The 24,627-nt window shown below is 44.1% G+C and overlaps 1 protein-coding gene across 3 annotated transcripts in view; it reads right to left on the bottom strand.

The window, feature by feature from the left end:
• IFNLR1 (interferon lambda receptor 1) overlaps positions 1-24,627 on the bottom strand; it is a 62,740-nt gene that overhangs the window by 18,328 nt on the left and 19,785 nt on the right. For all 3 annotated transcript variants that reach the window (XM_072136693.1, XM_072136695.1, XM_072136694.1), the window contains one exon: positions 2,909-3,072. In XM_072136693.1, the coding sequence (XP_071992794.1) occupies positions 2,909-3,072 (164 nt within the window). The remainder of the gene's footprint in view (positions 1-2,908; positions 3,073-24,627) is intronic.

The following is a 24,627-nucleotide window of genomic DNA, read 5'->3' as shown; positions in this document are numbered from 1 at the left end:
GCAGCTCATCACTACTGTAGAGCCTGTAGCCAACAGCAAAGTCAACCCAGTTCTCTATGAACCCCAAAGCCCTCCTCCCTATACCAACTTTTAAACCACTTATTTACCTCCCTAATCTCCTGCTGCCTTTCTGGTGTGGTACAGGTAGCATTTCAGAAAAACTACCTGTGAGGTTCTTGCTCTGAGCTTATGGTCTAAATCCCTGAAATCATTTTTAAAAGGCCCTTCTACCTACCTCTTACTTTGTCATTGGGGCCAATGTGGACCATGACCGCTGGATCCTCACCAGCCCCTCCGAGTAATCTCAACCCGATCTGCAACATGCTGAACCCAAGCACCCGGCAAACACACTGTTCGGTATGCACGGTCCTTGTTATAGATTGCCCTGTCTGTTGCCCTAATAATAAAATCTCCCACTACCAGCACCTGTCTGACTTTTCTTATGCTCCCCCTCCCTTATTACTGGTCCCCTGGTTGATAGAAGCCATGTCTAGCTGCAACATTGCTACCCCTGAGCCTATTTCCCCTTTATCCGTCAGCTTGGCTAACTTATTGGGGTGCACCAGATCTGGACTAGACTCCCTGCATCTCTTCCCTCTACCCTGCCTTCTACATGTTACCCAACTAGCTGCCCCGCTCACTCTGCACCTCCATATTTCCATCCCCACACCCATCTTCCCCAGAGAGTTTGTGCTCCAGGAGCAGCAAACTTTGCTCCATATTGTCAATTGCCCGCAGCCTTGAAACTTGCTCATTTAGATCCAGAATCTGGGCTTCCAGATGAGCAATTTTCACACATCCAACACAGATGTACTCCCCCTCGAACGGTTGTTCAAGGAAAGCATACATGGCACAGGATGTACACTGTGTAGCATTGCCACTTATGGAGTCCATCACGCTAATGGGGAATACAAGAGAAATACGGAAGAAAATAATATTTCAAAGTAAAGTAATACAAAAATACAGCAGTTACCTGCTAAAGTCCCTCAAACTCAAGTCCCTTAATCCGAAGTACCACTTTGGACAAAGCACCACTTACGATCAATGCACACTTGGCAATAAGCTTGCACACTCGCTTTTCTGTTTGCTAATAATAGGTTATTTGCCAAAATAAGCTGCTGTGTTCACTGCAACAAGATCTGGCTGTAATGTACATGACACATCTAATGTCTAACATTTAAAATGTTCTGACACAATTCAGATTGTGTTTTTAAAGTCATGAATAGAAACTAAAAAATATATTATGTTATGCAAAGCTGTTCCAAAGATATTGTCATTTAAATAAGAGCATAAGAAAGTCTGCACACCACTGTGTAATGGCTGCAGGATTCATCCCAAGAATAATTCCACAGAAATTCTGCAAACATTTGCAGCTACCATGCACATAATGATGCGATTTTGGTTCAGCTAGGGTATTGCAAAGGTTAAATTCCGGTTAAATTTCGCACCATGATCTGAAACAGTTAAATGACATGCTATGGGGACTAATTCAGGACTGATAACCAATGAAAAGTGGGAAGAGGTATTAAAAGCTATTAAAAAGGTATCACTAAGTGAAAAACACAGTTGTACAGTTTAATACAGTTTACATTATACACCAGTAAATTTAAAAAAAGTGAATTTAAGGGATAGCGTGGTTCTTTGCAGATGTTTAATGGGGGAGCAAATTACTTAAATACTAGTTTTTGGAATTGAGTATTAAGATACGCGGAGAAGGCCTTTGAGGTTTGGAGGAGTTGTTTGGCTCTGTAAAAAAAAGAGAAGTACCATACACAGATTGAGATATGATTAACAAAATCTTATTTGCAGTCTGATGTTTGAGGGCTGTGTTGGTTTACTGTGGGGTTTGTTTAAGCAAAATTTGAAGCCAGAAGCTGCTGGTATTAACCCCTTCCTGCACCCTGATGAAACTGTAGGGTGTGGGATCCTGGCAGCATGTAAGAAACGCAATAACTGCTGTAACAGCTCAAATTGCGATCCCGGCTGTTTAACCCTTTATGGCATTACAATGATGATCGAGAGGAATTGTTGCTATGGCACCTCTGAGGTCCAATTAAGGACCCCAGGGCTGCCTTCATAGAAGCCTGTTAGGATTGTGCTGAAAGCATGATCAACAGTGCTTATGTCTGCCAATGCAATATGCTGTAATATATTAATATTGCAGTAAATTACACTGAACAAATGATCAACTGTTCATGTCTCTCCTTGGGACAAAATAAAACAGTCAAAAAAAGTTTAAAAATAAAAAAGTGCAAATAAAAAAAATATTAAGAAAACAATAAAAGTCCCCTGATGCCCAATCCCACATAAAAATCTAATACAACATAAAAAAGTGAAAATTGTGAAAAGATATGATCCAAATTTTTCAACTAATTTGAATTACAATGTGTGATGAGAAAACAATTTCAAAACACCTTGAATATAAAAAAGCGTTCCAAAGCTAGGCAGATTTAAAAAATCTGGTCCCGATGGGATTAATCATCCATATTTTTAGGCAGATCAGGCCAGCCACCTTGGAGTAGTTTATAAAGTATTGACTTGTTACCTACTGCTATGTTAATAAATCAGCTCTAGTGATCAGGTTGGATCAGTGTAATTATATTTTAGAAGCACATTACTCCAAAACTGCAACTCCAAAACTTATCTACAGCCGTTTCACATTTTAATTTATCAGAATGACAGAAAAAAAGAAGACGAGCCCAAAATAAATACGCAAGAAAAGTGGCTTAGAAAGTTCCTTCAATAAGTCAAGCTCAATGTGGCGGATACTTGTATTTCCTAATTTCCAGCACAATTAATTTCTAAAATTTAAAAAAAAGCTAAATTTCCTTCAAAGGTTTAGATAGAGGTTAGAACAAGAAAAAAAAACAGTAAACAATCACTCACAGGCTGCCCCATTCATACATACCTAGAGATGTATATTGTATGTTTTCGATTTCAACCCATGAGGAAATAGAGGGATAAACAGCTCGCACTCTTACTGTGTGGTTCAGGTGCCAAAATGTCATTAAAACACAGGTGAAGTCACACTCTGTTACCGAGATATTTTTGCATGCAGGGACAGGTGTCCATCTGAAAAAGAAAACAGATAAATATTTAGAGAGATTTATATGCCATGGCCCATTCTATGATGAGAGCACTCTACAAGCTGGTCCTGCTTCTTTACAGGACATGTCCATCAGTAATCTACAAAATAAGGGGAAAAAAATTAAATAAAAAATAAAGGTATGGGAGTATGGCTTGGGGGAATTTTCTATTGTACAGAAAAGCTGCAGAATGTCTTTCCTTTTTTTAAGGTGAATCCTGGACACTCCAGTAGAGTTGTCATGTAGGATATAAAGGTTTTGGTAAATTCTGCATGCCTTAAGATTATGGTGCATAGTTGCAATTAGAGATGAGCGAACATACTCGTCCGAGCTTGATGCTCGATCGAGCATTAGCGTACTCGTAACTGCTCGTCGCTCGGACGAGTATTTCGCCCGCTCGAGAAAATGGCAGCTCCCGCCGTTTTGCTTTTTGGCGGCCAGAAACAGAGCCAATCACAAGCCAGGACACTCTGCACTCCACCCAGCATGAAGTGGTACCCTTACACGTCGATAGCAGTGGTTGGCTGGCCAGATCAGGTGACCCTGGGATAGACTAGCCGCTGCCCGCGCTGCTCGGATCATTCTCTGTCTGGATGCCGCTAGGGAGAGAGCTGCTGCTGGTCAGGGAAAGCGTTAGGGTGTTCTATTAGCTTACTGTTAGGCAGGAGTGATTCTACAACAACCCAACAGCCCTTCTTAGGGCTACAATAACGTTATACTTTTTTTTTTATTTGCTTGTGGCTGGGCTTGCTGGCACTAGTAGTGCAGCTAGTACCATATTGTGAGGAATTAGCAGGGGGACTTGCTACCGTTGTGTTTAGCTCTTAGTGACACACATATCCACCTCAAACACCAAAGTGGGAAAATTTATTAGGGGTTTGATTTCAATTAGGCACAGTCTGCCAGTTTCTTTTTCTTTTACGTTTATTTTTTTAATAACTCAGTGTCATCTCATCTTGCATAGTAGTGTGCTTTAATACTTGGCTAGAAAATAGCCATAGGAGAATCCAAACGGCTTACTTACGCCTACAGTAGCGTTATATATATTTGATTTCTGGTTGATCTGCTGGTGGCTGTAGTTGCTGCAGTGCATCTACTAGCAAATTGTGAGCAATTTGGAGTGAGACTTGCGACCACTGTGTTTTGCGCTTAGTGACGCACATATCCATCGCAAAGACCGAAGTGGGAAAATTTATTAGGGCCCGGGGTTGTATTTCAATTAGGCACAGTCTGCCATTTCCTTTTTTATTTTACGTTTATTTTTTTAATAACTCAGTGTCATCTCATCTTGCATAGTAGTGTGCTTTAATACTTGGCTAGAAAATAGCCATAGGAGAATCCAAACGGCTTACTTACGCCTACAGTAGCGTTATATATATTTGATTTCTGGTTGATCTGCTGGTGGCTGTAGTTGCTGCAGTGCATCTACTAGCAAATTGTGAGCAATTTGGAGTGAGACTTGCGACCACTGTGTTTTGCGCTTAGTGACGCACATATCCATCGCAAAGACCGAAGTGGGAAAATTTATTAGGGCCCGGGGTTGTATTTCAATTAGGCACAGTCTGCCATTTCCTTTTTTATTTTACGTTTATTTTTTAATAACTCAGTGTCATCTCATCTTGCATAGTAGTGTGCTTTAATACTTGGCTAGAAAATAGCCATAGGAGAATCCAAACGGCTTACTTACGCCTACAGTAGCGTTATATATATTTGATTTCTGGTTGATCTGCTGGTGGCTGTAGTTGCTGCAGTGCATCTACTAGCAAATTGTGAGCAATTTGGAGTGAGACTTGCGACCACTGTGTTTTGCGCTTAGTGACACACATATCCATCGCAAAGACCGAAGTGGGAAAATTTATTAGGGCCCGGGGTTGTATTTCAATTAGGCACAGTCTGCCATTTCCTTTTTTATTTTACGTTTATTTTTTTAATAACTCAGTGTCATCTCATCTGGCATAGCAGTGTGCTTTCATACTTGGCTAGAAAATAGCCATAGCAATAGGATAGCATCGTTTGGTTTTAAAAACTAAAAAACACACAAAAAAAAAAAAAACACAAAAAAAAGTAAAAAAAAAAATTAAAGTTATAACTCTCATTTTCAAAATGTTTAACCCGAGGGCTAGGGGTAGAGGACGAGGGCGGGGACGTGGGCGTCCAACTACTGCAGGGGTCAGAGGCCGTGGTCCTGGGCGGGGTGAGACACCACCTGCTTATGAGGGAGCAGGGGAACGCCGCAGAGCTACACTCCCTAGGTTCATGTCTGAAGTTACTGGGACTCGTGGTAGAGCACTGTTGAGGCCAGAACAGTGCGAAGAGGTGATGTCGTGGATTGCCGACAATGCTTCGAGCAATTTGTCCACCAGTCAGTCTTCCACGCAGTCCACCCATGTCACCGAAATCGGCACTCCTCCAGCTCCTGCACCTCAGCCTCCTCCCCCCCAGTCTGCCCCCTCCCAGCAAAATTTGCCATTTGAACCGGCATACTCTGAGGAACTGTTTTCTGGACCCTTCCCACAGTCACAAACCACTTGTCCGGTTGCTGATGAGCAATTTTCCGATGCCCAGGTTTTCCACCAGTCGCAGTCTGTGGGTGATGATGACCTTGTTGACGTACTGGAAGAAGTGTGTAAAGAGGTGTCCGACGATGAGGAGACACGGTTGTCAGACAGTGGGGAAGTTGTTGTCAGGGCAGGAAGTCCGAGGGGGGAGCAGACTGAGGGATCGGAGGATGATGAGGTGACAGACCCAAGCTGGGTTGAGAGGCCGGGTGAACACAGTGCTTCTGAGACGGAGGAGAGTCCTTGACCAGAACAGGTTGGAAGAGGCAGTGGTGGGGCCAGACGGAGAGGCAGGGCCAGAGCTGGTGCATCAGCGCCAAATGTGTCAACTAGTGAAGCTCCCGTGGCGAGGGCTCCTGCGGCGAGGGCTAGATTTTCAGAAGTCTGGAGGTTCTTTAAGGAAAAACCGGATGACCGACGGACTGTGGTGTGCCACATTTGCCAAACCAGGATCAGCAGGGGTTCCACCACTAATAGCTTAACTACCACCAGTATGCGCAGGCATATGAATGCTAAACACCCCACTCAGTGGCAACAAGTGCGTTCACCTCCGGCCGTGCACACCACTGCTCCTTCCCCTGTGTCAGCTGATAGTCAGCCCCCTGCCCAGGACCCTGCCACAAAAACCCCATCGTCGCCTCCACGATCCTCCACAGCATCCACCAGCGTTCAGCTCTCCATACCCCAGACGCTGGAGCGGAAACGCAAGTATAGTGCAACCCACCCGCACGCCCAAGCCCTTAATGTGCACATCTCCAGATTGCTAAGCCTGGAGATGCTGCCCTATAGGCTAGTAGAGACCGAGGCCTTTCGCAGCCTCATGGCGGCGGCCGCCCCTCGGTATTCGGTCCCCAGCCGCCACTACTTTTCCCGATGTGCCGTCCCAGCCCTGCACCAGCACGTGTCAGACAACATAATCCGTGCCCTGACCAACGCCGTTTCTGACAAGGTCCACCTGACCACGGACACGTGGACGAGTGCTGCCGGGCAGGGCCACTATATATATAGCTGACGGCACATTGGGTTAACTTGGTGGAGGCTGGGACCGAGTCTGACCCTGCGGCTGGTCATATACTGCCGACGCCGAGGATTGCGGGGCCTACCTCGGTCCAGGTGTTTCAGGCCTACTATGCCTCCTCCTCCTCCCACCCCTCCTCCACCTCCTCCTCCTCCGAATTACCATCCGTGGGCATGGCGCTATCAGTCGGTAGCTCTAGGCACAGCAGCAGTGCCGTCGCTAAGCGACAGCAGGCGGTGCTCAAACTGCTGAGCCTAGGCGATAAAAGGCACACCGCCCAAGAACTATTACAGGGCATCACGGCGCAGACTGATCTGTGGCTGGCACCGCTGAACCTGAAGCCAGGCATGGTTGTGTGTGACAACGGCCGTAACCTGGTGGCGGCTCTGCAACTCGGCAGACTGACACATGTGCCATGCCTGGCCCATGTGTTAAATCTGATAGTTCAGCGTTTCCTCAAGACATACCCCAATCTGTCTGATTTGCTCACGAAGGTGCGCCGCATCTGTGCGCATTTCAGGAAGTCCAGCACAGATGCTGCCACTCTCAGGGCAGCGCAGCGCCGCCTCCAACTGCCCGCTCACCGACTGTTGTGCGACGTGCCCACGAGGTGGAATTCAACACTGACCATGTTATCCAGAGTTTACCAGCAGCGCCGAGCGATTGTAGACTGCCAGATGTCAACTTCCACCAGAACTGGTAGTCAGGTCAGTCAGCTTCCTCAAGTCTACAATGAGGAGTGGACGTGGATGTCTGATATCTGTCAGGTGCTGAGTAACTTTGAGGAGTCAACACAGATGGTCAGTGGCGATGCCGCCATCATCAGCCTCACCATCCCGCTGCTTGGCCTGTTGAAAAACTCTCTGGTCAGCATGAAGTCGGAAGCTTTGCGCTCCTCACAAGAGACGGGGGAAGAAGATTCCCTTGTTGATAGCCAAAGCACCCTTAGGTCTGTTTCTCAGCGCATATCGGAGGAGGTGGAGGTGGAGGAGGATGAGGAGGAAGAGGAGGAGAATGTTGGCGAGACACAAGAGGGGACCATTGTTGAGTCCTTCACTGTTCAGCGTGTATGGGCAGAAGAAGAGGAGTTGGAGGAGTTGGAGGAGGAGGAAATGGACAGTCAGGCCAGAGAGGGGAGTGAATTCTTACGCGTTGGTACTCTGGCGCATATGGCAGATTTCATGCTAGGCTGCCTATCCCGTGACCCTCGCGTTCAAAGAATTTATTCCAGCACCGATTACTGGGTGTTCACTCTCCTGGACCCACGGTACAAGCAAAATCTTTCCACTCTCATCCCTGGAGAGGAAAGGAGTGTGAGAATGCATGAATACCAGCAGGCCCTGGTGCACAAGCTGAAACAGTATTTCCCTTCTGACAGCGCTAGCGGCAGAGTGCGTAGTTCTGCGGGACAAGTAGCGAGGGAGAGTAGGCGAGCAGGCAGCTTGTCCAGCACTGGCAAGGGTACGCTTTACAAGGCTTTTGCCAGCTTTATGTCACCCCAGCAAGACACTGTCACCTGTCCCCAGTCTCGGCAGAGTAGGGCTGATCCTTACAGAAAGATGGTGAGGGAGTACGTAGCTGACCATACCATCGTCCTAAATGATCACACAGCTCCCTACAACTACTGGGTTTCAAAGCTGGACATGTGGCACGAACTGGCGCTGTACGCCTTGGAGGTTCTTGCCTGCCCTGCCGCTAGCGTCTTGTCCGAACGGGTTTTCAGTGCAGCTGGTGGCATCATCACCGATAAGCGTACACGCCTGTCGACTGACAGCGCTGACAGGCTGACGCTTATCAAGATGAATAAAGCCTGGATTTCTCCTAATTTCCAATCTCCACCAGGTGAAGGAAGCTCAACCTGAATAATTTATCCACTCCTCCTCCTCCTCATTTTCCTCCTTCTCCTCCTCTTTGTACAGTAAAGCAGAGGAAACTGGCTATTTTTTGACAGGGCCCACTGGCTCTAGCTATAGTACTTTATGCATTTAATTTTTATGGAGGGCCACCGACCCGGTCCTCTGTTTTAAACAATTTTTGGGAGTGCCACATACAGGCACTCAATCTATTCAATTTTTCTGGAGGGCCACCTACCTGCTCCTCTGGTTTGAAAACTTTTTTGGACTGCCACATACAGGCACTCAATCTATTCCATTTTTATGGAGGGCCACCTACCTGCTCCTCTGGTTTGAAAACTTTATTGGACTGCCACATACAGGCACTCAATCTATTCCATTTTTCTGGAGGGCCACCTACCTGCTCCTCTGGTTTGAAAACTTTTTGGACTGCCACATACAGGCACTCAATCTATTCCATTTTTATGGAGGGCCACCTACCTGCTCCTCTGGTTTGAAAACTTTTTTGGACTGCCACATACAGGCACTCAATCTATTCAATTTTTCTGGAGGGCCACCTACCTGCTCCTCTGGTTTGAAAACTTTTTTGGACTGCCACATACAGGCACTCAATCTATTCCATTTTTATGGAGGGCCACCTACCTGCTCCTCTGGTTTGAAAACTTTTTTGGACTGCCACATACAGGCACTCAATCTATTCCATTTTTATGGAGGGCCACCTACCTGCTCCTCTGGTTTGAAAACTTTTTTGGACTGCCACATACAGGCACTCAATCTATTCCATTTTTATGGAGGGCCACCTACCTGCTCCTCTGGTTTGAAAACTTTTTTGGACTGCCACATACAGGCACTATCCAAATTGAATTGTCTCCATAGCAGCCTCCACACGTTGTCTCCATTGCTACCTCCAAAAGTCGTCCATATAGCTGCCTCCATACATCGTCCCTTTATCAAACGAGGTGTGTCAGGCCGAAATTTGGGTTGTTTTCATGGATTCCACATCAAAGTTGTTAACTTTGTCGCCACCCTGCTGTGTTATCCACAAAATACACTGGCAAACTTTTACCATTTAGGGATATTATTTCATCGCTTCTTGCGCATCTGTTTACATTCCCCTCACCCGCCATATCCTAAACTTATAAGAACGCTACTACACTTGATCTTATACAAAAGGTTCTTAGAAGTGCTATTTGGGGAGTAGTCTAGAGACAGGGGCTTGGATTGGCGAAAGCTCGCCTGGCAGCGGAGCGCCAGCTCCATGCCAAGAACCAACTAACATAGTTTTAACTGCAGCACCTTTAATCTACTACTAGTTCACTGCCTCCATACATGGCCGCCTTATCAAACGTGCTGTGTCAGGCAGAATTTTGGGTTGTTTTCATGGCTTCCACAACAAACTTGTTAACTTTGTCGCCACCCTGCTGTGTAATCCTCAAAATATACTGGCAAACTTTTACCATTTACGGATATTATTTCAGCGCTTCTTGCGCATCTGTTTACATTCCCCTCACCCGCCATATTCCAAACTTATAAGAACGCTACTACACTTAACTTGGTGCAGGCTGGGACCGAGTCTGACCCTGGGGCTGGTCATATACTGCCGACGCAGAGGATTGCGGGGCCTACCTCGGTCCAGGCGTTTCAGGCCTACTATGCCTCCTCCTCCTCCCACCCCTCCTCCACCTCCTCCTCCGAATTACCATCCGTGGGCATGGCGCCATCAGTCGGTAGCTCTAGGCACAGCAGCAGTGCCGTCGCTAAGCGACAGCAGGCGGTGCTCAAACTGCTGAGCCTAGGTGATAAAAGGCACACCGCCCAAGAGCTATTACAGGGCATTCCACATCAAACTTGTTAACTTTGTCGCCACCGTGCTGTGTAAGCCACAAAATATACTGGAAAACTTTTTTCATTTACGGATATTATTTCAGCGCTTCTTGCGCAGATGTTTACATTCCCCTCACCCGCCATATCCCAAACTTATAAGAACGCTACTACACTTGATCTTATACAAAAGGTTCTTAGAAGTGCTGTTTGGGGAGTAGCCTAGAGACAGGGGCTTGGATTGGCGAAAGCTCGCCTGGCAGCGGAGCGCCAGCTCCATGCCAAGATCCAACTAACATAGTTTTAACCGCAGCACCTTTAATCTACTACTAGTTCACTGCCTCCATACATGGTCCCCTTATCAAACGAGCTGTGTCAGGCAGAATTTTGGATTGTTTTCATGGCTTCCATGTTAACTTTGTCGCCACCCTGCTGTGTAATCCACAAAATATACTGGCAAACTTTTATCATGTACCGATATTATTTGAGCGCTTCTTGCTCACCTCCTTTGGTTCCTCTCTGCCACCCATTGGTTTGAAGCCTGAGTCCATTTAGGGTATGTTGCCATGACACTCTCTAGCCTGCCGCTGCTGCCGCTGCCTCTGCATGCCGTCCCCTATAGTGTCAGGGTCAATTATTGGATGTTTTAGATGCTATCTAGCCTCATTCGGTCACTCTGTCATGGCCATGCTGTTGCCCATAATTTTGGCATAATGGTGCGATTAAGCAGCCTCAGAGGCATTCATGCATGCTGCCCCTGCTGTTTCCTGTCCATTTCCGTGGTGTTTCCATCCTTTTCTGAGGTTCCCAGGTGTTTGGCCAAGCTTCCCTGTGCAGAGCCTTGGTCCCCTTGAAAAATGCTCGAGTCTCCCATTGACTTCAATGGGGCTCGTTACTCGAAACGAGCACTCGAGCATCGGGAAAAGTTTGTCTCGAATAACGTGTACCCGAGCATTTTAGTGCTCGCTCATCTCTAGTTGCAATGCTTCTGTTCCTGCTTTTTACATTGCATAGGTTACAGATTTTGATCCTGTCCTTTATCCTATGTCCGTATTACATTCTAGTCCTTTGATTTTGTTTTCAGGTCTCTCTGGATCTTGTTATGGCCTGTTTCCTGACTTTAGTTAAGACGCTGGAATAACTGGAGGCTTTGTTCACACTTTTTATTTGGATTGTGTTAATAAACAATCTAACTGGAATGGGGAGGGGCTTGGCCCGATCGCATATCTGTTAAAACTGAAACGTATGCAATCGTTAACCCCTTAATGACCGCTGTATGGTGTTTTTACAGCGGCCATTAGGGGTACTCCTTCTGACTCGCTACCTTTTTACGTCAGTGCATCAGAAGAAGATTGGACATCGGGTCCTGTAAGTGCTGGTGTCGTCATCACAGCCAAGACCTGGCACTAACACCCGGGATTGGAAAAACTCCAAGCTTACTGGGGGATCCGATCCTTCCTACAGCAGCCCCGGGGACCGGCGTGTGCCCACACACTGCTGGCTCCTCTTCATGCCTGATTCGACCCCTAGCAGGACCTATCTGTAATTAACTGAGTCAACATGCTCAGGTACTTACATTATACACTACAATTGTAGTGCAGTGTAAGAGCTAATTTTTTTAAACACAAAAAAATAGCCCTTTTAGGACTGTCAAGGCAATATAGCGATTTATTTACAAAACTGTTCTGCGACAGAATAGAGCCTTATCAGTCAGGCCTAAAACTTAACTTTTATTCAATTGGTAAGATACTCTAACAAAATATTTATCACATATTGTTTCTTAAAATTCACAGGTTGAGGCTGCTGTCCTTCCTATCTGCACTTATAATGCTGAGTGTTTACTCAGCCTGTAAATACACAAGCGAGTCTCTGCAGCGACCCATCAATGAACCAGCCTCAAACGAGTCAATTAAAAGCCAAACAAAAGCTCCCCAACATGTTTTGCCAGAAAACCAGCGTCATCAGGGGATAAGGTCTACTCCCAGTAGGAAGGACTGCAGCCTCAACCTGGAATTTTAAGAAACAATATGTGATAAATATTTTGTTATCTTACCAATCTTACCAATTGATTAAAAGTTAAGATTTAGGCCTGACCGATAAGGCTCTATTCTGTCTCAGGACAGTTTTGTAAATAAAGAGCTTGAACAAGCGATTGGATGAAGTCTAGCCCAAGTCTAGAAAAAAATAAAAATATCTAAAACACAAAAAAGTACATATTTGGTATCACCATGTTTGTATTAATCTGTACAATAAATCTAAAATATTGAACCCGCTTGGTGAATGACGTAAAAACACAAAAAAATTCCTGTTATACAATAAACATTTTTAATCAAATACCCTCACAAAAAAATGTTCTAACAAGGTGATGCACCTTAATATAATACAACTGAAAAGAGCAGCAGAAGTACAACATGTAATACAACAGAAGAACAACACACAGAAGTTATGCTCCTGAAAAGTTGTCGATAAAAACAAAAGGGATTTTCTCCAATATTGGTTTTGCTCAGTAAAATTAAGCAAACAAGAGAAAAACAAAATTGAGTTATCAACAAAATCGTAGTGAACCAGAGAATAAAGATAAAATGTTATTTTATTTTATGTTATGGCGAGAAGGATAAAAAAAAAAAGTGCTAAAAATCCAAAATAAAAATTAATGATTTTGTTTGTGTCCCCTTCAAAATACTTAATAGAATTTCGGGAATAAGCTATAGAACCCCCCCCCCCCCCTGCGAATTAAGTATGTATACATTATTTTTCACCCCGCAAATAAGAAGCCCTCATATGTTCGCATTATCAAAAAAATGCTTTCATTCTATGCCTGGCCGTGTCCCCATACAGAAGTTTACCACCACATATGGGATATCGGTACATCCGGGAGAAATCGGGTATCAAACTTCTCAGAGCAGTTAATTATTTAATACATTACAAAAGTGTAATTTTTGGCTTAAAGGACTGTACTTTCTAAAAGAATTCAAAAGTTTCTAAATCACACTTCTATTTTGTTTTGTGAAACACTTAACCCCTAGGGGACACAGCCTATTTTGGCCTTAAGGACGCGGTCCCATTTTTCAAATCTGACCTGTGTCACTATAAGTGGTTATAGCTTTGGAACGCTATGAGATATCCAGGGGATTTTGAGATTGTTTTCTCGTGACACATTGTACTTCAAATTAGTTTAAAAATTTGGATGAAATCTTTTGCGTTTAGTTATGAAAAAAAACAAAATTTGGCAAAAATTTTGAAAAATTCTTTATTTTCAACGTTCTAAATTCTCTACTTTTGATGCAGACAGTCATAGCACCCAAATAAATTCATAACTTACATTTCCCAAATGTCTGATTTATGTTGGCATGGTTTTTTAAGATTCCACATATTTTACTAGAATGTTATGAGGCTCAGAATTTAGTTACATTTTTCACATTTTTTGTAAAATCGCCAAAACCCGTACTTAGATGGACCTGCTCAACTTCTAATTGACACTGAGAGGCCTAAATAATAGCAAGACTCGTAAATTACCCCATTTTGCAAACTACACCCCTCAACGTATGAAAAACTACTTTTAAGAAGTTTGTTAACCCTTTACGTGTTTTATAGGGGTTAAAACAAAATGGAGGTGCAGTCTGCAAATTGTAATATTTTTTCACAATACACTCATTTTGGGTGGAAAATTAAACATTTAAAATGGATTAAATTAAAAAAGGCTCCACAAAGTTTGATACCCAATTTCTCCCGAGTACACGGATACTCTATATGTGGTGGTAACTTCTGTATGGGCGCACGGCCGGGCATAGAAGGGAAGGAGGCGCCATCCAAATCAGATTTGCTATGTCACATTGTACAGGCTATAATTTTTTTCTTTTTTTTAATGAGGACCTATAGGGGCTTATTTCTTTTGCCACATGAGATGCACTTTTCTGGTATGTAATTTTGGGGCATCTACAGCTAATTGGTGAGATTTAATTAACTCTTTGATGGTGGAGGAAATGAAAATCATCAATTTTTAGGAAAATTTTTATGTGTTTTTTATTTGGCCGTTAACCATACCATAAAAATAGTATATTATTTTTATTCTATGGGTCGCCACGATTATGAAAATACTTCATTTATATATATTTTTTATTTTTTACCATTTTTACTGAGTAAAAAGTAATTTGGCAAAATTGTTGTTAATTTTAGCATCACCGTCTTTCATATGTATAACTTTTTTATTTTTCACCTCACAAATCTGTTTAAGGGCTTATTTTTTGCAAGAATGATAGCTCTTTTTAGTGGTCTTATTTTAGATTGCGTAACTTTTTAAAATCACTTTTTTTAGAGCATTTTTAAAGGGCATTAATAAAAAATCATCTTTTTCAGAGAGAGTTTTTTTAGGTTGTTTTTTACGGGGTACACTTTGCGGATCTAATAACAATTCTGTTTTATTATACAGATTGTTACGGACGCAGGGATACCAAATATGTGGGGGTTTTGTGTATTTTATTCAATTGTACTGAATAAAAACTAATTTGGAGAAAATCTTATTCATTTTAGCATCACCATCTTTTCATATGCATAACTTTTTTATTTTTTGGCTGACAAATCTGGTTAGGGGCTTATTTTTTGCGAGAACAGTTGTTCTTTTTAGTGGGCTTATTTTAGAGTGCATAAAATTTTTAAAATCACTTTTTAGAGCATTTTTTATAGGGTATTAATTAAAAATTATCTTTTTTCGGAACGTTTTTTGCGTTTTTTTCCTCCGGCGTTTACCGTGCGGGTCCAGTAACAATTCTGTTTTATTATGCAGATTGTTACGGACGCGGCAATACCAAATATGCAGGTTTTTTTTGTGTTTTTATGTTTTTTTATACTTTATTAAGTTTTTTATGGGAAAGTGACATTTTAGGGGCTTATATTTTATGTATTTATTTTTTATTTATTATAATGTGTAGTGTTAACTGTTTTTGCATTTTTTTTACTTATACATACTTGAACTTAAACCAGTGATGCTCTGATCACTGGTTTAAGTTCAATACACTGCTCTACAATACTATTTTATTGTAGAGCAGTGTAAACTGTCTGAGCAAGCTTGCGCATGCTCAGACAGTTTGCAGTCAGACCCGGAAGGGGTCTGGCTGCCATGGAGACCGGGCAGCTCCGGGGCACATGCCAGTCCTCGGAGCTGCCCGGAAGAGGATCGGATTCCCCGGTAAGCGGCACGGGGGATCCGATCCACAGCAGGAACACCCTTACACGCCGCGGTCATGCTTGACCGCGGCGTGTAAGGGGTTAACACCCGCGATCGGAGCCGGCTCCGATCGCGGGTGTTACAGCGCGGTGTCAGCTGTGATAGACAGCTGACAGCCGCTGCTTCTGGTACCGGCTCCGTTCGTGAGCCGGTCCCAGAAGCTAGACGTTATACTACGTCCCGGTGCGCTAAGCATCTAGCCCCTAGGGTGCGCCTAGGTGCGCCTAGGGGTTAAAGGACATCTATCAAGGATTGTAAACCAAACATACAGACATACTGGAATGTGCCCCCTCTGGAAGGATCTGCTGTTCTTTTAGCTTCTTAGGCCCTTGTTTTTGAGAAAAAAGGGCTTTAAAAATTTAGCAAATTAGCCTGAGGGTCTCCAGGCTCCATAGGGGTTAATGGAGCCTGGAGCCCCTCAGGTTCATTTGCATGATTTTAAAAGCCTTTTTTGTAAAAACCAGGGCATAAGAATCTAAAAGAAGAGCAGGTTGTTGATGAGCTTGGTTTAGATGTAGTTTCTATACTGGGGTAATTTATGTGGTTTTACTATTATTTAGGCCTCTCAAACTTTAAAGTTGAATTGTCCCTCAAAATGTGAGTTTGGCGATTGTCATGAAAATGAGAAAAATTGCAATTAAAGTGCAAAGCCTCATAACATCCTAGAAAAATTAGATGACGCATAAAATATTCCAGCATAAAGCGACATTCCAGAAATGTTAGCTATTAAGCTTTTTGGGTAGTTTAACTATCTGCCTGGAAAGCAGAACATTTCAAAGTTTGAAAATGAAGAATTTTTCCAAGAATTTTTGCCAAATTTAAAATTTTTTCAGAATTAAGCGCAAAACTTATCACCTCAAATTTTTCCAAATAACATGAAACAGTCCAAGAAACAGTCTCCTGATATTGATAGAGGTGGATTTCAGAGGCAGAAATCCAGTTTGGTCTTCATTTATTATAGGTGTAATAACCCTAATTAGACGGTTGGCCATTGCCTTGGCAAGGAGCTTTACATCCGATGTTTGCAGCGAAATGCGTCTATACGAATCTGGCAAAAGAGGGTCCTTGCTTTCCTTTGGCAGCACCACTATAGTAGCTTCCTGCATGGATAGAGGGAGCGAGCCTTTTGCAAAAGCATCTTGGAACACTTTAAGCAGCTGAGGAAGAAGAACTTCCCCATACTGCTTGTACACCTCAGTTGGAAGGCCATCTACCCCAGAGGCCTTATCATTTGCCATTCCTCCAGCTGCACCTTCTAGCTCCTCCAAGGTAAGGGGTTGCTCCAGCATCTCCCTGTCTTCTGCTGATAATTTGGGAAGAGCCAGCGTACTAAGGAATACTAGCATATTCTCCTCTGATGACTGTCTCTTTGACTGATAAAGGGTGGAGTAGACGTCTACTAGCACTTTTATTACTCCCGCTGTGTCACAGTGTATGGGAAGTGCCTTTGTGATCACTGACAAAAGATGCCCAACTCTTTCCCCTTCCTTAAAGAAGCATTGATTGGCAAACATACTCTTGCCATTAGCTACTTCTAACAGGTGAGAAAAGAGTAAAGATGACTGTGCATTCCTCAATCTGTTCTGTCTATCAGGACAAACAAACGCTATTCTGCTGGTTCCATTTCCCTATGTATCGCAACATCTAGAGCGCGGGATCGCGTTTTAGTAGCACTAATATTCTTCATCAATATACCTCTTAAATGCCCTTTTAGCACTTCCCACACATTAGACAGACTCTGAGCCCACATCTTCTTCGCTGAACCTACTTATCTCTATTTCCAAACCACTCGTTACACTAGGAATGGACAACCAAAAGGGGGTAAAACGCCACAATCTATTCACCACCCTGGGGGTATCATAGATAGACAGTGGAGTCAACACTGGAGAGTGGTCAGACAGGGAGCGAGGAAGATACTGCACCTACCCCACTTTGGTCATTGCCATCGAGTTCCCCAGGGTAAGATCTAGGTGGGACAGCGAAGCAAAGGTAGAGGAGCAGTCTGAGTACTGTCTCTCTTGCGGGTGTTGACGTCTCCACACATCTAGCAGATCAACTTCAGGCAGCAGAAGACCAAATGGGGTCATCCCCTGCCCCAGCTGACCATGGGCAATTCTGCATTTATCTAGATCATATTGGGCTATGTTATTAAAATCTCCAACAATCAAACACGGTATCCCAGAGTATTTAGCGTCATACTCCAATATGCACTGAAGTACCACGCTGGAATATGGGGCGGGTAATATACGCAGTCACCAGCAAAAAAACTTGAGAGCCCACTTTGCAGTACAAACATATAAACCTCCCCTCAGCATCCACCGTTTTTTCCATACACTGAAAAGGTATGCTTTTATGTACTAGGATACTAACTCCTCTTGTGTATGAGGAGTAAGCCGCGTGGCACTCAAACCCTAACCACACATTGTGTAACGGAGACAGACGATCCCTGGACATATAAGTTTCTTGTAAGCAGTACAGTCATGGCCATAAGTTTGGATAATGATACAAATGTTAATTTTTACAAAGTCCACTGCATCAGGTTTTATAATGGCAATTTGCATATACTCAAGAATGTTATAAAGAGTGATCAGCTAAACAGCAATTAATTGCAAAGTCAGTATTTGCCTAGAAAATGAAATTTTTTTCCCCCCAAACACATTTCAACTTCATTGCAGGCCTGCCTTAAAAGGAGCAGCTAACATCGTTTCAGTGATTGCTCCATTAACACATGTGTGGGTGTTGATGAGGACAGGGCTGGAGATCAATCTGTCACAAAGTAAGAACCACACTTTAAAAGGAGGCTGGTGCTTGGCATCATCTTTCTCTTCTGCTACCCATGGCTATCTCTAAAGAAACACGTGCAATCATCATTGTACTGCACAAAACTGGCCCAACAGGGAAGAGTATCGCAGATAGAAAGATTGGTGACTGAGGTGCAATCTATTGCATCATCAAGGAATTCAAGGAGAGAGGTTCCATTGTTGCCAAAAAGGCTCCAGAGGGCCCAAGAAGGACAAAGCACCAGAACCATCTCTTAAAAGTGTTTCTGCTTCGGGAATGGGCTACCAGCAGTGCAGAGTTTGCTCAGGAACGGCAGCAGGCAGGTGTGAGGCGGAGACTCTTGGAGCAAGGCCTGGTGTCAAGGAGGCAAGCAAAGAAGCCACTTCTCTCCAGAAAAAACATCAGAGACAGACTGATATTCTGCAAAAGGTACAGGGAGTGGAGTGCTGAGGACTGGGGTAAAGTCATTTTCTCTCATGATTTCCCTTTCCGATTGTTTGGAACATCCGGAAAACAGGTTGTTCGGAGAAGACAAGGTGAACGATACTACCAGTCTTGTCTCATGCCAACTGTAAAGCAATATAATATAATATTTGTCTCATTCTCAAAACTTATGGCCATGACTGTAGATCCCTGGCTGCTGTCTTAATAGATACTGAAAAACTCCCATTCTTTTTGTGGGGTCTGAAAGGCCCTGACATTCTAGCTAACTACAGGAACATATGTATCCATGTGATATTTCAGGTATTATAAGCGGTGGTTGTAATATTTCATAATTCTCATAATACCTTGAAAATTGTTCAGAAAAATTGTAGCCCTGGCTATGAACCCTTAAACAATTACCCTTACCCCTCCCCTGCTGCCCTTGAAAACTTCCTATTACAGGAAAAACCACCACATTTGTAATGGGTGAATTTGTAATCAAATTTGTAATCAAATACCCGCCAAGTGCTCTTTTCTCACCTCTTTACTTCCCCTTACACTTCTTCAGAGGATTGACATAGCAATATAAAGCTACCATCAATAACTATAACATATACATTGCAGTACAGTACCCGCCATTTTACAGTTCTCCCACGACTGACCAGCAGTACGTGGAAAGACCCACAGAACGACATATCAGAACCTGTATTATTAACTCAGCCTTAGGTAAGTGTCCCGACAACCACATAAAGGATACTCAAAACTGTTCTCGCCATCAGTCCTGGTGTTGGGCCTCTGCCACCAAGGCCTTTAGCTGGACTTCATGCTGGTCAAGCCAATCCAACAAACCTCCCAGATCTTCAAAAAAGTGTGAGAGCCGGAAAAATCATTGAGTACACCACCTTCAGATTCTGTAGTCGCCTCTTTATATCAATAAAGTTGGCTCTGCATTTCTCTACTTTAATGGAATAATCCGGGAAAAGTAATACTTTGGGCCCATTAACCGTTAGGTCACGATGTTCACGGGCAAGGCATAAGATAGTCTCCATATCTTTGAAGTGCAGGACTTTGGCTATGATGGATCCTGGACCTGGGCTGCAAGGGCCAGGTGGTAACTCAGTGCGCCCTTTCTATGGCGTACAGTGGAGATAATGCTTCAGCGCCAAATTTTTGTAGTAGCCATTGTTCAATAAAGGCCATTGTATTTTGTCCTTCCACCTTTTCTGGAAACAAATGGAGGGCTGGTGTTAGATGCGTTAATGTGGGGATCCACAGGTATGCATCAACGTGGCCAATAGGAGGGGGAGACAAAAAACGCAAAGGATTCAAGTGTATTGTTTGATAAGGAAAATATATAATAGAATGTCTCTCACCTGGTTCAGCGAAAGATAGAGCGTGAAATAGATGGAGGGACTGCTGCCGACGGGACTCAGGTCCGGGCAAACCAGAGTTGACGGACTTGGCTGTGTGCTGAAGAACCACGAGGAGTCGTCCCGTTCTGGAGGCGCTGTCACACTCAGAGAATAGACTGGGATGGTGTATCCATAAAACCAGTTTTAATAAAAAGTAAAAGGTAAAACACTACGCGTTTCGGCCCCGGGCTGGAGCCTTCGTCAGGTGGATAATTACATACAATTCTGTGGGTGTATTGCACATTTTTATACATAAAAAACTCTACGACATTTATGACGTGGATCGGATATGACATGTCAAGAGTATTAATAAAGATACATTGTGAGCAAAAAAAAGAAAGAAAAAAAGGGAAGAGCAGTATAATATATGTATATATGTATATAAATACGCAGGGTATTGACAACCTAAAGCTCAATGATTTATGAGTCTTTACGGGAGGATAGAGAACACGGGGATTTTTCTTTTCAGCGGAGACCTTGTTCAGAGGAATTTGTTGATAGTTATAGGCAACATATTGACACATTGTGTCAGTGTGTGGAGTGAGTTGCTAGGTGACCCAGAGGGGTCACGTGTAGTACGAGTTCAGCGGAGAGAGATTGTGAAAGGGATCGCATTATGAGATGTGAAGCAATCCAGGAGGAGACTGCGGGTGAGTGTCAAAGAAGTAGCTGTCTGTTTTGTTAACCCATTATGTGTAGGTGTGTGGGAAGGAACACATATACACATATACATATATATACACATACACATGTATACACACACACACATACAAAATTGGTTGTCACTAGCAGAGGTGGTAGATGAATGTATGTAATTATCCACCTGACGAAGGCTCCAGCCCGGGGCCGAAACGCGTAGTGTTTTACCTTTTACTTTTTATTAAAACTGGTTTTATGGATACACCATCCCAGTCTATTCTCTGAGTGTGACAGCACCTCCAGAACGGGACAACTCCTCGTGGTTCTTCAGCACCTTTTCTGGAAAGCCCACCAGGCGGACATTATTTTGTCTGGCCCTGTTTTCCAAATCATTCATTTTAGACCAGAGGGCCAGAATCTCTTGTTGAGCACCTCTGGAGACCTTCTTGCATTTCCCCATGTCATCTTCTAAAACAGAGGTACGTTGCTCCGCTTCTGTGGTTATCTCAGATATTTTGTGAACATCGTGCCTGAGCACTGTATGTTCTTCCCTTATACCTCCTATCTGCTGCACCAGGGAGGTCATGGTCGCGTTGCCTTTTGTCACAGCACGCATAACATCGCTGATGGTTGTTAGGAGAGCGATGTTTAGGCCTTTGCTGCTTGGGTGGTCATCAGAGACATCTCCATCTGAGGGCTGGGTATCCTGGTTAGTGGGCATCAGCAAGTCAGTCTCTGCTGGCGCTGATTTTTTTCCAGAAGCTGGACGAGTGAAACGCTCCAGCCTGTCAGCTATTTTCCGATACCTTTGTTTTGGCTCTGCATTTTCCGGGACTGGATCAGTGGAGCTGGTGTTTAGGTAGTATACCCCTTGCTATGGCCACGGTTACCGGGAGTTCAAGGCTGCGGGCAGATAACAGATCGGATTCTTGGCGGGAGCTCTGCTCTGAACGTCCTACAGCATGCTTGGCTAGGCCATGCCCCCCCGATCGCATGCTTTTCAGTTGAAACGCATGTGTGTTCTGGAAACGCTGCTTCCCATTCTGGACAGATTACATTTCTAAACGCAATCGAAGGAAAATATTTGAATATACCCTCTGACGTTTGCTCATCAACTAGCTGAAATCCATGCAGATAAACTTCTACCACATGTGTAACAATGTCAGGAAATCAAACAACTGTGGAGCATAAACAGTGAAGAGAAGAAGCTGGAAGGGCGAAAATGTACTCCTGACTTACACATGCACTCTAGGGTTTAGCTGGACAGATTTTAACAGGTAGAGGAGGTGATTGTGTCTCCCTCCCCAGCTGCTCCTCTGTTACTGTACCCCCACAGTAAAACAAAAATCAGATACTCACCTTTCCACGTTTCCCCGCAGCAGTTCATCTCTCCTCTGCTTCTGCTGTGTGTAGCAGAACCGGCATGTCATCAACTGCAAGCTCTGCTACATACAACAGAAGCAAAGGAGAGAGAAGCTACTGCGGGAGAATGCGGAAAAGTGAGTATCTGTGTTTTTTTATTTTACCAGAGAACAAGAGGAACAGTGCAGAGAACCAACAGCTCCCTGCGTTATCACTGTTATCAGCCATGTTGGTGTCCAGAGGATGCTGTCAGAGTTAATGTCCTGGCATATACCTCCAGCCGGGCAGGACAGCAGGACAGAGCCCGAAAATTTGGCCTGTCCCTCTGGTCAGGCGAGTTTGCTGCTAATCAAGCACAGTGATACTATGGTTATAAAGCCAGTTATTGGTACTTTTGGCAGAGTGGACAGGTGTCAAGTCCTGTTGGAAAACAAAAATTGTGGAAACTTCACACTAGACCTCAAGTAGCTTGGATTCTGAGCCCCTCCACTCTTCCTTCAGACTCTGGCACCTTGATTTCCAACTGTAATGCTAAATTTACTTTCATCTAAAACAACACCATGGACCAATGAGCAGCAGCAGGGGCTTAATTACAGCAGTAGCAACCATAGCAACTGCTTTGGGGCCCTCAGTGTCAGGGAGCCTTGCCATCTGACGTGACACACTTAATAATGGTGAATGTGCATCATTATATACATATGCTGCACATTGTACAGCATAATATGTATATAACAGTGAAATCTTCTACAGTACACAGCTGAGGTCTGCAGTTACTGGGAAAGATATGTGCCATCAACCTCCCTGGGATAAGAAGACTGCTTGGTGAACGGAGAAGGGGGACCCATTCAGAAGTCTGCCATAGGGCCCAGCCTCTCCTAGATACGCCCCTGTACAGCAGTCCAGTTATTTTTCTTTTTGGTCCAAGCAAGATGCTTCTGGCATTGTCTATGGGACAGGAGTGGCTTGACACATGGAATGAAAAACTTGTAGCCAGTGGCTTACCGTTCGCGGTCGCAGCGGTCTCCATTGAGACTGTGTGATGGGCCAGGGCTAATGCCTCTGTTCTCTGTGGCCCGGGCCCCCCCTGTCATGCACTGCCAGAGATTCAATGATTCCGGGCGGGGGCGTGTGCCGCCCATGGCAGGTATGTACTTGTGCCCTGTGCCGGCACATCCACCATGACCCCACGTCCACATGACTGCCGGCCGACACATCCACTCTCCTGCCGGCCAGCACTTCTCCGTGATCGCCAGCGGCACCTCCGCTTCACTGCAGCCTCACTTGTCCTGGTCTGCTCTGGGTTCCCCCCCTCCGATCCAGGCTCTGGCTTCCTCCCCCCCTTGGCTCTGGTCCCGCTCCCCTTGGCTCCAGTCACCCCCCCTCCCTCTGGCTCCGATCAGCTCCCCCCGGCTCCGGTTCCCCCCGGCTCCTGCAGTCACATGATGTGTTTGCTTTTTGTTTTGAAATGCATTGCATTGTTGTGTACGTGGAAATATGTGGAACATATATATATACCGTATATACTCGAGTATAAGCCGAAACCCCTAATTTCAACACAAAAAACTGGGAAAACCTATTGACTCGAGTATAAGCCGAGGGTGGGAAATGCATTAGTTACAGCCTCCCAGTATATAGTCTGCCAGCCCCTGTAGCATACAGCCTGCCCAACCCCTGTAGCATACAGCCTGCCCAGCCCCTGTAGCATACAGCCTGCCCAGCCCCTGCAGTAGGAAAAAAAATAACACTGTACTCATCTTTCCGACGTCCCCCATAGATCCTCTTCTGTCTCAGACTGTCTCAGACAGAAGAGGACCTATGATGTCAGATGATGTCAGAAAGGTGAGTTTTGACTTTATTTTTTTAGTTGACTCGAGTATAAGCCGAGTTAGGGTTTTTGAGCTTAAATTTTGTGTTGAAAAACTAGGCTTATACTCGAGTATATAAGGTAATAATTTTTTAGGGCTCACTCTGACTTTAATTGTGGGAGACAGTGTGGCCAGTTGTGAGGGGTGTATATTATTTAGTAGCGTTTTCCAGGTGACATTATAGTGTGACTATGGTATTTTTATGGCTGCAGTGTTAGAGATGTGCTGCTGGAAGCTGGAAACATCTGGCGAATCTTGTGGCAGATTAACCGCGACAATGCAAGTTTGCATTGGATATAATTAACCAATTACATATCTCCTAATCACACATCTAAGCGATTTTTTTTTTCTATACATGGGTTCTCAATGCAGAGTTTGGTATATTGCTAAATGTATATCAATAAATATATAAATGTATATTAATACAGTACAGTTAAAGTATATATAGTGTATAATGTACATGATCACAGTGTTGCTGTATCACGTTTCACTATTATACTTAAGCTCTCAAATAGAGATTCTACCAATCATTCTTTCTCTGATCAATGAAAAAGGTGGGTTACTTCTTCTTTAGTTATACCCTTC

This window comes from Engystomops pustulosus, chromosome 2 (assembly GCF_040894005.1).
Source record: "Engystomops pustulosus chromosome 2, aEngPut4.maternal, whole genome shotgun sequence".
In the NCBI taxonomy this organism is placed as follows: domain Eukaryota; kingdom Metazoa; phylum Chordata; class Amphibia; order Anura; family Leptodactylidae; genus Engystomops; species Engystomops pustulosus.
This window is presented reverse-complemented; position numbering and strand designations above follow the sequence as displayed.